Source organism: Struthio camelus, chromosome 14, assembly GCF_040807025.1.
Source record: "Struthio camelus isolate bStrCam1 chromosome 14, bStrCam1.hap1, whole genome shotgun sequence".
NCBI classification, from domain to species: Eukaryota; Metazoa; Chordata; class Aves; order Struthioniformes; family Struthionidae; genus Struthio; species Struthio camelus.
The window spans coordinates 15,424,377-15,441,108 of record NC_090955.1 but is presented as its reverse complement, the minus strand read 5'-3'; the positions used below and the strand labels follow the sequence as shown (position 1 = coordinate 15,441,108).

At 34.5% G+C, this 16,732-nt stretch overlaps 1 protein-coding gene across 1 annotated transcript in view; it reads right to left on the bottom strand.

The window, feature by feature from the left end:
• DNAH12 (dynein axonemal heavy chain 12) overlaps positions 1-16,732 on the bottom strand; it is a 78,092-nt gene that overhangs the window by 10,707 nt on the left and 50,653 nt on the right. Inside the window, exons 50-68 of the mRNA XM_068907734.1 lie at positions 16,503-16,583; positions 15,093-15,269; positions 14,152-14,283; positions 13,582-13,671; positions 12,254-12,394; positions 11,877-12,118; positions 11,365-11,512; positions 10,283-10,428; positions 8,765-8,979; positions 8,411-8,603; positions 7,336-7,528; positions 6,304-6,476; positions 5,630-5,770; positions 4,494-4,652; positions 3,390-3,534; positions 2,360-2,510; positions 1,788-2,041; positions 1,094-1,234; positions 12-149 (exon numbers count right to left, since the gene is read on the bottom strand). Coding sequence (XP_068763835.1) covers positions 12-149; positions 1,094-1,234; positions 1,788-2,041; positions 2,360-2,510; positions 3,390-3,534; positions 4,494-4,652; positions 5,630-5,770; positions 6,304-6,476; positions 7,336-7,528; positions 8,411-8,603; positions 8,765-8,979; positions 10,283-10,428; positions 11,365-11,512; positions 11,877-12,118; positions 12,254-12,394; positions 13,582-13,671; positions 14,152-14,283; positions 15,093-15,269; positions 16,503-16,583 — 3,060 coding nt within the window. The remainder of the gene's footprint in view (positions 1-11; positions 150-1,093; positions 1,235-1,787; positions 2,042-2,359; positions 2,511-3,389; positions 3,535-4,493; positions 4,653-5,629; positions 5,771-6,303; positions 6,477-7,335; positions 7,529-8,410; positions 8,604-8,764; positions 8,980-10,282; positions 10,429-11,364; positions 11,513-11,876; positions 12,119-12,253; positions 12,395-13,581; positions 13,672-14,151; positions 14,284-15,092; positions 15,270-16,502; positions 16,584-16,732) is intronic.

The window sequence follows — 16,732 nt, the reverse complement described above, 5'->3', positions numbered from 1 at the left end:
TATGATTTCACCTGCAACTGTCTAACGCTGATTCGCAAGTCTGATTCATTAAATCCATAGGGTATATTCCAACCAAGAGGTCCAAATTTTCTTCTCTCTTGAACAAGAGCATGAAAAAAGCAAACCCCAAAGAGCAATTTTTCCCATACCTTTGAAAAAACAAAACAAGAAAGTATCATTAATTGGCCCATACGCTTGTGCCATTCTGTAATTTATACAGAGAACAAAACCATTTGATTCCCATTCCATACCACTCTGGGGTAAAAATGCATGCAACTACTAGGTACACAGTGATTACTTGACTTGTGAACAGATATGCACTTATTTGCCACATATACAAGCACACTTAGCAGGATTCTCAAGTATTCCTTTAGAGGATTTTTCTCTTCTTCCATATTCAAATGGCATGTGATACTTATTTTTAGGATCTACAGACAGATATAACTAGATAAGTAGATAAAATATTGATGCATTGTTTAATATTATAAGGCCTGAGATGCAACTACTTACAGCTATGTGGAATGATTACAAGGTGCTCAAAACTGTGAGTAATCCCACTGGACTTTCACCTCCTTCACAGGTAATGATTAGTTAAATGGCTCCTTGCTTATAAGCAAGAGGCATGGGCACTGCAGTACTGGTCCCTGACACTAAGAAAGGATTTTCTCAGTGCTTACTGCCTCAACAATCAGGCAACAATATAAGCTTATGGCTTATATTTATTGCAAACTTTCAAAAGCTTAGTTTTGGCTTTAGGTGTGCTCCTGTTTGGAATGGCATTGAGGCAGTGTTCTGCCCCTCAGCTCTCAGTTTGACAGGTATGCCCAATTAATGAGCGTTGGGGGTTGACGTATGTCATGCAATGAGTGTGAGGCTTTCCCATTTTATGTGACTTAATAAAGCCTGAGAGGTGATTTTAATTAACACATGAAATTATCTGGCAGAATCATTCTCTACTAACCATTTTTATGACTGCAAAACCTAAACTCATAACCATAGTAAACACTTTAAATTATAACATTCACTGGACAGAAATCAGTACATCTGTGAAGAAAGAAACATGAATAAAACTGTCAAAAGATGAGCAAATTACCAGCTCCTTTTCAGGGCACCCAGAGAAGAATGTGGGATCAGAAATAGGATCAGAAAGAAATGACTGAAGTAGGTTTAACCGGAGACCAGTCGGGGGTTCATTTGTCATCTTTACCCCATTCTGCAGAATGGTTACTGGAAACTAGAAATAATAAATAGCACAACTTCACTCAGAGTGTGGACGAACAGACACTGTTATAACAATACACTACTATATTGTATTTGTTATATTAACAATTATATTCAGGAAATCACATTTTAAACATCAATAGATTTTTAAAAATACTCAAGACTATAAAGAAAATAACATCTTCCTATAAAATATCAACTTATTTGTATTTTAAAATATTTTCTTGATATTCAGCACTTTCTAAGTAAAACATACACAGCTAAAGTATTATTTTTTAATTATGTGGAATAAAATGTATGGACAGAATCACAAATTTTATGATTGCATGCGCTGGAAAAACGCAGTTCCATTCGCTAAGGTCAAAATATTGAAGAGGAATCTTGGTATAGCTAAGCTTATAACCATTTTTCAAGGTTTTTTATTGATTAAATTATGTCTTCACCAGCCTCTACGCATTTTAAAGAAGTTCTGTATTATCAGTTCATTTAGAGATTATGAACATTTGGGTTAAAACTTTATTGCCTTTTTCCTTCCATGCAATACAGTTGTTTGGTAATACATGTACCTTTGGTGAAGGGTAACTAGTAAGCCAAAGTCGGAACAATGGATGACAGTTTTCACTGCTAAACTCTTCACATATTTTCTCTAGCATTGGCATCCAGGAGACAGCTAAATGACAATTCTGTAAACAAACCCAGGTTCCTTCTTCCATTCCTTCTTGAATCATTTTTGTAGCTATGGGTCCTTGTCCTTGTCCTAATGAGATGGACTGAAACTTGTTTCCAACCATCTTTTTGTCATTTGCAAATTTCAGGAGGCCTTGAACAGAAAGCATAATACTTTAGCATTTCTTTGTTAAAGTCAAGATGCATCTCAGGAAAAAAAATGGATTTTTTTAATTACTATTTTATTAAAACCTACATACAAGATGGTACAGCTTTGATGTACAGTGTAAAACTTATTCAGTTTAAAAAACTGTTACCCTTTTATTCCGCAACACAAAATTTTATCAGTCTGATATTCTGATATTCTACTTGCGCAAGTGCAAAATCATCCCTATTGTGTATGCAAGGGGGAATTCCAGTGTTTAATCTGAAAAGCTATGCTGGGCTTTTTCTTCTTTCTGTTTATACTTACTGGACATGGGATCTGCTCCTGGAGATAGCACAAATATTAGTGGGATTGCAGAATTTGAATCTAAGTAACTTTTTGTTAGATCAAATGGTGGTGGGTCTACAAATTTCTTCCCTAGTTTATCAGTTACAAATGTTGTTATAGCTGGAACAATCTGGTTTAAAAGAAAAAAAAAAAAAAGGCAAACCAGTAAGATAAAATTAAACATAGCTGCATGTTTCATAGCATCTTTGACATATATTATACTCTAAATCACTTAAATTCCTGAGCAAAATATCTAGAGACACCTCTCTGCTTTGCCCAGATTTGAGACTAGTCTTGTTGAAGGCTTCAGAAGCAAACGTTTCCAGTATGACTTTAGTCCTTAAAAAAAAAAAAAAAAAAAAAAAAAAAAATTAAATACCTCATATGAACAACACCAAATGACATAGCCGGGAAGGATAATTCCTGAAACTGTAAGACTTTAATTCAGTCTCTAGCTAATGTATAGGTCCATATTTCCCCTTGGAATTAATTAAAAAGTAACTACATTAGTATTTACTAATGAGCAATTATAATAAGTACTTTTAATCCTAGCACTGGTTGTCCATAATATACAGTATAATTTCTTGAATGCAAAGGCAGAATGTTTTAAAAGCTTCCTTTTGGCTTTCAGATGAAACACAGTTGATCTCTCTGCGCCTTGTAAGCCTTAGTAAGAAAACATATGGTACTGGATACGCTCTGTATTTGTTCTGGCTAATAAGTCCTCATCATGAGTATAGGGGGTGCACCAAAGAACTGAATAAACATGAATAAGCACTTGAAGAAAACTAGAAAGATGAGTATACTCTGAAAGAGACATTAAATCACATCAGCCAAAGGATCTCAGTTGATGCCTGTGGAGTTTGAACTGCTCAAGTGGAAAATAAGAGCAGCATTTATTTTCTAAAAAACATGTTCTGAAGAATAGATTAGTTATTTTAACAGCTATTTCAAAGTATGCTACAAGATATGGAAGAGTCTACAAACACATAGTAACATATCATTTTACCTTGTCTGGTCTTAAGCACCGAAGGATTATCATCTTTTGTAATTCATTTAATGTATTACTGAATTGTTTTGGTAATGGAAAGCTTTGCGGCTCTTTGCTGTCATAAATTTTTTGCCACTCGCCTGAGTTTTCAGAGACATGACTCCTAGAGGAAAAAGCACTTGCAATTACTGTAAATGCCTGGATTCTAGTTTTTCATGTTTACCCAAAAGTCAATTTAAGTTGTAATGTCCTACACAATGCAACCAGTACAATCCATTCCACATCTCCACTAGCAAATAATCCTACAGTTGCATTACTTTTTACAGAAGCTTCTCTGCGCTGAAGAGTGAGAATCTTTTCTCACTATGCTGGTGCAGACGTACATGGCTTCATCTGAATGGTTGCGACTTGACAGCAAGCTCTGCCTACTCCACCAGTCAGCTCTGCTTGGACCTCGGAGGCTTCATAGATCTAGGGTGGGGTGAGAATTTTCTGCTTCTCATATTTTGGAAAAACTCAATTTGCCAACTGAAGAATTAAGAGGAAATTCAACCAAGGAAAAATCTTGTATTATTTTCCTTCATGCAATATTCGCAGAACATGTTCCTCTGAGATAGGACATCTCTTAGACGAGTAACTCTAGATCATCATCTACATCATCGACACCACTACCAAAACTATACAGGGGGAGAAACTAGGAACAGTCAAAGAAAATTTATTCTATCAGACCAGCGTTTGTTCTGCTACCATACGTTTCCACAATCAGACCGAAATTCTCCAAATACTTTTGGGCTCCATCAGCTACTTACGTGGAAGTCATGTACTGCCACACTGTCTCCAGAACTTAAGAATAAATCTTGCTGAAATCTAGGGCAAAATTCTCCTGATTTCAGGAGATTAGATTTCACCAGAAAAATTCCTCCTCCAGAGCTGCAATGGAATTTTGCTACATATACCACCTTTCTTTGCCTCCGTTACTCCCCTTTAATACACTGTTTCTCTACCATGAAGGTATTCTCAAAAAAAATTTTTGAAAACCTCTAGGAAATATTTCTTTCAGCATATTACACCTACTTTCAACAAAAGTAATTATGGCTATTTCACAACAACATTTTACTATACCTCAGTCCTTTAAAAGCTGGGATTTCACTTGCACGACATAATTCATCCCAGCTCTTATCTGGTAGCCAAGATGGATCTGGGTTCTTGTATTTATTCTTGAGACCCACACCCCCAGTTAGTAAGAACATAAACTCTTGATGCTCTATTTCATTCTTAGACCTAAAATAAAATAAAAAAAAGGACAAATACCCAGTTATTGCAATACACTTTTACATAATATAAAGAGTTGTTTTAAACGAATTATATCTCACTGACATTTAATAATATTTCTCCTGCAGTAACTGGAGATCAGATCTCAGTATTTTATATAATTAGGAAAGTGCACAGTAAAAGATGACTGATTACGACTAAATTAGGGTTTTTAAAACGGTAAATTGTATACAGCTGATTTTTTTAAGTGCTATTATTCCTGATTTTTAAAGGCTTTATAGAAAATACGGGTTCTGCGTGTTAGAAATAATAGCCTTACAAATTGGTTCGAGAAGGATCGTCCACATACAGATGTGTACACGTTGTAGCTAAGTACTAAAAATATATGCACTTTATGGTAGTGATCATGCAGTTTTGAACTTATTTTATCTCTCACAGTGTACACACACAAAATTCCAAAAAAAAAGAAAAAAAATCAAGAGGAAGAAACAAAAAAATAGTGGAAGAGAGAAGAGAGCAACTGTTATCTCATGACATATGCAAAAGAGAATCAAAGAGGAGGGGAAAAAAGAAAAACAAAGATAAAAGCTTTTTAAAAAAAGAAAAAAAAATTTCTTAAATTACAGCAACTGTCCTTGACATAAAGCCGCTGTGTAGCATCATCCAGTCTCTTTAAAAAGAGTCATGAAGATGCAAAAGAACTTTCTGCTTTTCCTTTTCTCCCTGCACTAGTGACAAACCATTGATTCAAATAAGCATAGGAACATTCTCTTTATAAGGTGCTCAAAGGCTGTAGTAGCAATACATGCACCCACATATTCTTTCGCTTGTAAATATTATCAGTATTAACAACAACAACAACAACACATTCACAACCTTACTCCAAAGGCAAACGAATACATGAACATGTTCTTTCATCAATACATTTTTCCAAGATAAGAAAATCACTGGTTTCCGTTAAGCAACTTCAGAAAAAAAGGGCTTACATGAGAAGATTACAGCATAATAAAAAGGAAAAGAGCAGCTTGTCCTTTTCAAATAGTGATCGACACACGTTGCAATACAAATTGTATGTAAAGTGGTCATTTAGGTATCGAAGGCGCTTCTCCAAAATTTTGGATTTGTTACTGAAAAGAAAAAAAAAGTGAGAAACTGAGACTTTATAGTGAGTGACTTAGGCAAATAAGTTAAGAAATTCAATTTTTTTTTTAAGGTTCAAAGGTACAATATTAGGATTTAGATATCCATTTCCCCAAAATTTCAATTATACTCAATGCTTTAAAGCTCTTCTTAAAGTCCCAAGCAACACGATAAATCAAAATTAATCTGCCATTGTTAGGTGGAGCACTCCTAGTGTTCGTAATGGAGCCTAGTTCAGAACCAGACTTTAAGCTTTCTAAAATTAACATTCTTAAATACATTAAAAAAAAACAAAGCAATCTCTAGTGCATGTTTACAGTTCATTATTTACCCAAAAGTGAAGAGAATGTTTCTGTTATTAAGAAGTTACATTTTCTTTCAAAAATTCACATTTACAGAGAGCTAAGAGGTAGAAAGTTTAAAACAACAACCACCTCCCCACAACCAAAAAACCCGAGGAAATTGTTCAGAAAGAGAGAATGAAAAATATCTTATTTTACATCAGAAACACTGTATTTACCTATCATGAATAGAGTTGAGGAAGAGGTTAACAAACCAGCTAAGGGAGTACTGGTACATGGGATCAATGTTTGCCAGGTCTGCAATACTAAAGAACAGCACTGATGAATGCTTTGCAATAGGTCGATAGCCTTCTCGAGATTCAGCTATTTTAAGTTCCGTTTTCTCTGCAATCTAAATACCAATAATAGTTTCAGAATAGCTTATCTTAAAGAAAACTTTTGAATATTTTCTTTGTACAAAAAAAATTACTATTTGATAACATTACTGAAATACTTTTATACAGCACTTTATGATGCCCAAGTAAGGCGATTCTTATGTTCCAAAATGTTTTATTAATGCTTACAATAATAAAAGGAGCATTTGATCTTAATGAAGTACTGCCTAATCTATTTATTTACACTGGAGGATGCAACAGTCAAAACTACTATGAATTAGTTTTATATAAAACAGAAGATTTGGAATATAAAAAGGCTTTTCACACCTACCATTAGACACAGTCTGAGATTACATTTAATAGACGTTAACAAGTAGCAGAAAGGACAATATTAGATTTAAAAAAAATAACTAATATTTGATTTCTTTTAAGTCTACAGTAATTTAAAAATCTTCATTCTCTCATCAATGATATTTAGCTCTCATTGACTTTAGATGGTATGTTGTACATCAAGCATAAAAAAAGAATTTAGGCTTGCCTGCCTGTTAGTCCAGCAGATTATTGCTGTCTGCCTGAATATTATTTTTGTTTTAAAATTAGACTCTTCCTTCATCTTAAAATATCCTTAATGCCATCTTAACTTCAGAATTTGTTACTTTTTACTCAGTCCTTATAGACACACACAAATTCTTTAAAACTTATGTCAATTAAAGACTAAATAAACCATCAGTAAAGATTCTAGAATGGTTTGAATTGTGTTTCTCTTCACATTTCACAAGCACAGGATTTCCTCTTTGTACTTTGCCCTTCAACTAGTCACAAATTTTACCATTTAATTTCTATATATTATTAAGGAGAAAGTCTAATGCTTCTTACCTGCTGTTTTTTTGTGATCTCATTAGCCATTATTTTAGCAGAATCCAAGACCGTGATAGCAGTCTCGTCTTCCAGAATATTCCCTTCGGATGTCTGTAAGGTTTTTAAAATTCTCTTCTCAATCTCTTTTAGATGCTTTTTATTGGCTGCAGATTGAAGGATGAGAGAATTTCTTTCTTCCTCTAGTTCTGGTCTAATAAAAAAAGAAAAAAAAAAAAAGAAAAACATCTTATAAGAGAAACAGTCTACCCTCATATTCCACTGACTATAAAGGAAGCCCATGAAGATGATTCCCTATTCCTGCAAGTAATATTTGTGAATACTCTGTTCAATTTAAATCGGTTGCTACTATTCAGCATATACCTATACTCCTGAGTATAGATTTCTTTGCATAACTTCAGTTCAATACTTGAAAATGATGACCTACACTTTAAGACACTAGTGTATCGCAAATGTCAGTGTATCTTATTCTTCTTTTATTTCATCTTTGGAATATGGAAAAAGAAAATCATCATGTGATATGCCGAGTAAGTTTATCACTAGGAACACTTTTTAGCAAATATAATTTAGCACAATTGCATACAACACAGGAACTACTCCACTGCACCTCTATGAAGGTTCAGATAGGACCTACGATCAGTTTCAGACTTGCTCTATTTTTTCTTCACAGGAAATTAAAACTAAATTCTCATAATTCTGCATGCATGTCTGGCAACTCAGTCAAATCAGAAAATTACAATAATTATTTAAACTTTGAATAAAATTAAAATACTTTTCTAGCATGCAGGGAATGTTACAGGAGAAAATTGCCAGGAATAAACTTTGACAGAACACCAGCTACTTTAATGTAACGTGTGCACGCTTTTAAACACGACACAACCTGTTTCACTTTTACTGAAGTACCAGCAAGTTCTTCAGGTATGACAGCTAGAAAACCAACATTTTTAATGCTTTCACTGAGCAACACTTAGAACAAATAATGTTCAATTTGTTTTACAATAAATTCATCTCTCATTCACTTGCAATGATGCTAGAAAACGTTCCAAAAGGCTATTTGCCATAAATAGAGACTTACCTCTCCTTTGTTACAACAATACCCAGCAATTGGTCTTCAAGTCCCTCTGGTGTTATCATAAAATTGAGTAAAGAAACTTTTGTAGCCAGTTCAGGCATATAATGTGGGTTTCTCAGTTTTGTGGTAATAAAAAATTTGAAATCACTGGAATACTCAATAATGCTCTCACCAAGCTTGATACAATCCATGCCTCCTAAAGTTAAGATGAGAAATATCAAAAAAAACTTTGTCTACTTCAACTGCTTGCAGAAATATTTACAGAAAGTAGGAAGAAAAACATCAGGCAATACCATACACTATTAGATGAACATTAATGTAATCTGCTTCCTAGGTTCAAAAGTAGTTTTGATGTACCTTGTTTAAAAGTCTGTTTAAGTAGCAGAGGTTCAAGCGATGGGTCTAGTTCCTCTCCAACGTTTTCTAGCAGAAGTGGAGTCCCAAACTGTATGCAATTCTCCAGGGTTCTCATATAATCTGTATCAGTGACCTTGATAACATTCAGGCGGTTTTCTTTCTCAAAATTCTTGATCCATTTATTTGCTTGACCTTGAGGATCAATCATTAATGGCCTAGAGCGTACAAGCCAAAGCTTTCTCAGTGCTTGCAGGAGTTTCTTAAAATTTAAACTATTTAAAACTACTCCTAGGTCAGGCTGCCAAGCCAAAAAGTGACATAACTTTGATGCTATTATTTTAAGAGATAAGCAACAAATGGATGCCTGAGTGCTTTGTTATAATCTGAAAACTAGTATCAAAACAGCTTCACAAGTTGGGAAAAAAAAAAGCTCATAAGAGTCAGTTTTCTGATGTACTTCATGAAAAAAAGTTATTTAACATCCTTTTCTGCACCATCACTGGCATTCCCAGTATTTACAATTTTTTTTTCCAGAAATTCTGATAGAGTTCTTTTTTGTATATTTTTGCATTACAAAAATAATAATAATTAATTGTAATTTAAATCTGAGAGGTTAGGATGCCAACTGGTATAAAGCTGAAATTAAAAGTTGGGGGTGAGGTGACATTACTGCAATTTGATTCAACAGACTTTGTCCCCATTTGCACTTGCTGATTTCCATAAATATATGTTCCATGTGGTCCACAAATACATGTTTTAGTAAAAGCCAGGCATGACAGACATCAACTATGCTAAGCTCATTGCTATTTGCATCCTTTAGAGAACTTAGTAACTTCCTAAAAACTGTAATCTCAATGTAATCTGAATCTAATAGTTAAGAGCAAGTCTTAAGAGAATGAGAACATTACTAGGAAGTTTTATAATCTGATAGTCCTGCTGGATGCAAATTACTGGCAGAAAGCTATCTCAAGATTTCACCTCATAAAAAAGACATCATCATCAACTTCAGCTGGAATTAAAAAAGAATTGTTAAAGGTCTTAGAACAATGTTATACAGACGTGAATTTCATACACTGTAAATATCTTTACAACATAAAAATGTCATCTAATAGCCTTATAATAGTATGAAATAACTTGAAGTGGTCTGTAGCATCTGGAACCCGAAATTTATATAACCTGAATCTTACCCTGAAACATACAGAGCATAATGATTTCTGTACAGTTCTAAAACTAATTCTTCTAGGTGCTTTATTAGCCAGTAATATGACATGCAGGTACAATATTTTAAAAAAAAGCGTAAAAAAATTAAAACTATTCAAGGGCTTTGTGTCTCCTGAAAGGAAAGGCTTCAGCAACCACATACATAAATTTATCAAGTGTTATTGCCCTCTCAAACTTCACAGGATTGGGGAAAAAAGACTCCTATTTCTGCATTCAGTTACATTGTCTCTAGATATTTAGTTAGTTTGTTTTAAGTAAAATCACTTTCACATTAGAAAATCAAACTTTGTTACCTACCAACGCCTTGAATTGTCAACAATAACTCCATTGTCTACTGAAAATATGTCAGCTGGTAAACCAGCAATATTCCAGGCTCTTATTTTTATTGGGTCACCAAGAGTGTTACTCAAAGAGAAATTCTCAGAACAAGGAATATTCTTCTCCTGCAAAAAAGAAGAAAAACCTATTAACCTTTATTCCACTTTTCTTTTCATCTTTCACTAAATTTCACTTCAATCCAATGCGATAACATATATTTCCTTTTAACAGGTTAGATTAGAATCAAAGAATATGTAAGAATATTATAAGAAAAAACAAAACCTCTGAAAAAATAAAATCATAGTTTGAATATTTAAGTACCTTTCCCCCACGGACACTTCCCCTCACCCTCCAAATTTTATGGGAGCTGTCTCTAGCTTTTTGTATGTTCTAAATGTGTTTTCCTTTCCATTATATAATTCACACAGTGCATAATTAAAAAAAAACCAAACACATACAGTTGGAAACTGTATAAGCACCGTACTTTCCATTAACTCAACACAGTATTCCAAAGCTGATTTGTCATCGATTAACGTGACAATAACAGTGATACGATTCACAAATCACTGATTCGTGAATTATGGTAGTAGCATAACTACGATGGAACTGTCCCTTTGCACACAGCATAATCAATCGTTTAATTGACTGTGTACTAGCAACACAAGTGTTCAGTGCACGTTATTATAGAATTTTCTACATTATACATAACTACATTTTAGTCTATAAAGTTAATTCTTTCACTTAAGGCAAAATAGAGAAAATTCTGTGATTTTAAAACTTAAGTAATAATCAAACTTCACAAAGCCAGTGGTGTGCTCTCATTTCTGACATGCTACTTCAAGTCTGGAGTAAATTCACTGACTCAAAGAAATTCAAATTTACAGGATATTGTATCAGCAGTGTTTATCTCACTGATCTTAATGAGTTTAATGACCTAATACTAATGAACAATAAGGCACTTCAGGTTTTGGCCCCCTTTTGCGGATTGCTGTGGAAAAACAGTGCAAAACAAAACCAAAAAAAACCCCAAACACCACTATTTAAATTTAAGATAACCTAACCTTGCACAGCTTACTCCAGTCTTTGGTACATTCCTGTCGAAAGCCAGCAGTAAAAGCTCCCAAATATGCTATCACACCAGCTGATATCAGAACATCTCCTGTTAAATTATCGTAAGTGTTTTGAAGATCGTTTGCGGCATTATTCCATCTATGACAAGCAGAAGATGCAGAATAAAATGGTGCTAAAACCTCCACATTTACAGCATCAACAGTACAGATCAACTGTTTTTGTTGTTCCTTAAATAACAATTTCATGAGGAGAATAAGAACACTGTGTTTATGTATTCTATTCTCATTTTGAAAACTTATCTACAATTTTCTCAAGGCTTCCGCCCATGTTTTTACATTATAGATAATCAGATAATTTGGAATCTTTCAGAGGTCCACATTGTTACAGTCCTCAGCGTTACAACACTCAGACAGAAATACAGCATTAAAGGCTCAGAGAACCGAAGTTTAAGCTCTAGTTCTACAACGGATATAACATGCAAAATTTGAACTTTTTATCTGACCTTGACTTCTCTCCACCAAGACCTCCAATCAACTTCTCTGCTCGTTCTAGCTTTTTAGCGCACAGATCAACTTGGAATTCTAAACGAGCCTTTTCTTCAGTTTTCTCAAAAAAAGTTCGTTCCAAAGCAGCCAAACGATTTTCCACTGCTGCAAGTTCATCTCTCTTCTGATTCAAGTGGGCCACTGTCTCTGCTAAGGACTGCTGTGCCTCTCTTAAACGGGCTTTCTTTGGTGCAACCACCTATTCAATTATGACCAATACACAAATGCTTAAAGCACACTTTTATATATTTATTATTTAACATAGTGCTTAGGGTGACTACAACAAGCAAAGGAAAGCTTTTATAGCGCTGAGGGATGAAGATCAAAAACACACCTTTGAAACCCTGTCATACACCTCCATTGCCATTATCCATTTGCATAAACCCTCCGCTGCTGAGGATGCTTTAGCCACCTTTGGTGGATCAAACTCAGGATTAGTCAGGTATTCAGCTCGAATCTTCTGCATGACAGATGCCTGGAAAACAAAATCATTATAGTTCAAAGTTTTTTTACGGCAAAGGCTTGCTGCTGACACTTTAACTTACGTTGATTGCGTATATCGTTATAAAAAACGTATTTTTACTAAAGTAAAACAAGATCTGAATGAATTACACTGCTTGTGCCTACTTTTCAGGACCAGCTTTATAAAAGGCAAAGCATATTCAATTTCCACTGCATTTGGCAAGCTGCAAGAATCATGTACTTCCTAAGATCTTTGGGAGAGAAGACCATATTTTAAAGCTATGTTAAGTACTATACTTCTAGGAGTAAAGTACATCATCTAGCACAGTTAAGAAATTATTATCCATTTTGTCAGCATTCATTCGATCAAAATACTACCATTATAAATAAAAACAGACGTTATTAAGAGTACCAATGTGGCTAGTCATTTAAAAAAAATGAATAAAGTTATAATGCCAAAGTATCTAATTTAGAAAAGTTAGCACAAAAAAGAAGGTGCAGAAAGGCTGGACAGGGACAGATCTTTACACAGCTCAGTAGACTTTTGAAATGCTCTGTCAAAAGATTTTGTGGATGCTGAAAGTTTACATGGCCTTAAGGGGATCACAGAAGTTACCGAAGAAAAATGCACTGAAAGCTAATAAATACATAGAAACTATGTCTAGCTTAGGAAAACCTTCATTTAAAGTGGAGAAGACTGGGAGACTACTTGGAGAAAGATCATTTATGCTTGTGATGTTCCTACTCTTTCCAAGGCACCTGCTTATGACCATTTTGGACACAGGATACTGGGCAAGACAGACCTGTACTCCAATAGTTTTTTTTTTTTTAATGTGTTAGTTTAAGGTTTTGAAAAGATAGTTCCTATCAGTTCGGAAGTCAGATACATTAGTGCACAGAAGAACATTTCGCTCAAACACAAGGCAGGTAGTATAAGAACCTCAGAAAATTCCCCAAAGCGGATTCTAAAACCTTCTGAAATACTACTTACAAGGATCACCCTGAGGAATTTGATTCGTTTGTCGTGACCATATTCATCCTGTCTAGAGCTGTCTACAATCTTGTAAAGATCCTTGACCAAAACAGAAGCTGACAAGTTCGGGGCAAACGTGATCCGTGATACAGTATTTTCTAACTTTGTTTTCTGGAAAATGATTTCCATAAGGTAAAAATCAATGAAAAACTAAACAAAAGACTTACTGGAATGTTGTCCTTGTCATATTCTTTCAAATCCTTTAAGAAATTCATGTCACCAAGCAGTTTCTTGCTAGGACCCCAGTAATCCAAGATCTGCAAAACACAATAGGAAATAACTTTAAAAAAAAAAAAACAAACAAATAAAACAACAAAAAATGTCAAGTGTCTTCTAATAAACTCCTGCTTATTTAATACTAAATACCTGGTATCTCCATGAGACACCAATAAAGCAGAGAGAAAAGAGTCCATCACACCAAATATTTTACCTCAAACTGTACCTGAAACAAAACAGTGACTCAGGTAAGAATTACCTCCATGTACAAGTTGAGCACATTTAAGGAGTTCTCTTTGCATGTTCCAGAACTCTCAGTTATGCAAGTTGGACACTGAAGATGTCTAAGGCAAATGTCTGAGGAATATAACTTTCAATGAGGTAACCAGTGCAGGCTCTAAATATGTGCCTACTTTAATGGATCGCAGGTGAATCTTTTTTTTTTTTTTTTACTGAACTGTTCTATGTTGAAAAGAACATGAATTATCCATTTATTTGAAACTCATTCTCTGCCATTTTACCTTGCCTCCAGTCCCTAAAGGATCTGCAATTTTTTCAGGTTTTATGTCTTTCATGACACAGACAGCAGCCATCACAAGTTTGACGCCAGACGGAGGATTTTTCATCGATTTGACAATTGTTATATCGGAAGGCTGAAATAAAAGACAAATTTAAAAAATAAAATGTAGAGATTTATGACAAATGTTATCTTTCTCACCAGCAAGATAAATGTACTAACAGGAAAAAAAGGAAATTATAACCAATTAATACCCTTCGAGTAGGTTTTTAGAAGAGGATGTTAAGACTATAGCAGTAGCGACACAATTAAAAATATACATCAATTTATTTTACATAAAGGAAATAAAGTAAATGCCAGTAACTGTAAATTAACAATTAACTAAAATTATATTTTAAAAAGTCTAGGTCAGAAGATTTTTTTTGATTCACTTTTGTAAGCATTACCTAGAACATCTCATATATTTCATAGCTCCTAATAAACAATTCCTGTAGGACCTTCTCATCAATATTGCTTTAAGATCATGTCTAAGTCGTGATAAGGAGGAAATCTTTAACCTGAAGATCCAGATAATTCTTAGCCATAAACACACACCATGTTACCCATCAATGGTCAATCCTAAGCTTAACTGAAAGAGGAAGTTCAGATGATACCATTGCTGTTAACTTCAGATACTGGTTATTCCCTTCCTCCCCCACCCTGCTGGGCTTTCCTGCAAATAAACAAACAAAATTTTTAAATGCACAAAAAAACCCTTGTATTCTGAGTACAAGAAGAAGAGTTCTACTGAACCATGACTGCACAGATGATATATCTCCTTTTTCAAAAAACAGAAAAACTAGTGCTTACCAATTCTTTTCATCTTAATACACTCTGCCAAATAAATGGATGAATGTCATCATACTAAATAAGTCTTTAGAATGACAGAAGTTTAAATTAGCCCACCTTCAAAGTGTCAAGAGCAGCAAGTGCTGCCTCCAGGGCTGGGATTGCCTCTGCTAGGTCACTCTCACATTCATTTTTCAGTGTCTGAGCTTCTTCAGCTTTTTCTGTAGCAATCTCTTCATCTACTTTCACAGTTTTTCTTTTTTGTTCTACTTCTGCAGATTCTTTTTCTATAATCTAAAGAAAAACACACTGGTGAGCTTCTTTTTAACTGGTGAATGATTAAATCAACTGAAATCAAGTATAACAGCTATGAAATACTCCCATTTTCTCTTTGTATTTTTCAGTATTTCCATATCTTTTCAACTGATGTTAAGGAAATCATTTCTTTCTTAACATAACAGAAGACTGTAATGAAGCCTTAAGAGTACTCTATCTGAAATCTGACTAACTGCCAATAAAAGCTATTTAAAAGATGTTTAAAGTTCAAGAGACGAGAAACTATTTCTGTATTCAGGATGTAACTCAAAAATATACTAGTTTGCAGTAAGTTTTGTGGCGTCTCCTCCCTCAGCCTGTAAAACTAACTAACACAATTCAATTTCTTTTGACTGATGAGTCATCCCTTCATTCAAGTACTCCCCCTTCAGCTCTATATAAGCGACACCTAGCCTCCTTAGAGCCTATCCTGTGACAGGGGTGGAGCTGGAATTTTAGTTTGTAAGAGTAGGTAGAATAAACATCACTGTATCTGTAAAATCACTTAACAGTCATAACCAGTGCATAAAAACATCAATAAGACCTTGCTTTTCTGTGATGAAATAGTAACATGTTAATAAAGTGTATTTTCTCAAGTTGCAATTCTGAAATAAACCTAAGGACTGGTTCCCAAGTCCCACTGAACTTCTACAAAGTTACTCTTTGTTAGGGTCCTTTTAAAATCCAAGTGTACAGTCCCTAGTGCATGCAAAGAGACTGTGTAAACTCTTCATGTTTAGTTTGTATGCTGAAAAACTATTCAGGATCTCCACAATGTGAATGTTCTTGGGAAACCCAATCTAACCACTATTAGCATGAATGTTCCTCTAACATCCTTCAGCACGGAGCTTACCCTGGAGAGATGGTCCTTGGGTAACTCAGATAAAAAGTACAATTTTCTTCCAATTCAATGAATATATGTATAAATAGCCACAAATTTCACCATACTCCAAACCCCAGTAAGAAAGAAGAAAGCTCAAAAACCTCAGCTCAGCTCTTATTTCCAGAAAGGCAAATCACGTATCAGCAACTTTACACAGACATACTCTTTAGAACCAGTCTACAATCAGCTGAGATTCTGAAGCAGAAGTAAAACATACTGTACTATCAAGACTCCTCACTCAAAGCTAATTACTATGAAGATGAAAGTATGGCTCTGCAGTCTGCACGTACTTACATTAAGAAGGCAATATTGTATTCGCACAACTTTACCTTCATCATGTTTGCATTATCCAGTTTAGCCTCTTCCAGTTTGGGCTGCAGCTGAACTAATTCCTGTTTCATCTCACCAACCTATATAGAGATATATACACATACACACACACAAGCAAAAGAATCAGGTAAGATTCTGAATTCCCAAGTAAAATTTTGCACGATTCCTGTAAGGCCAAGATTTTATCCAATGACTAGTTTATTAATAGAAGGAAATAATGTTTGCTCTC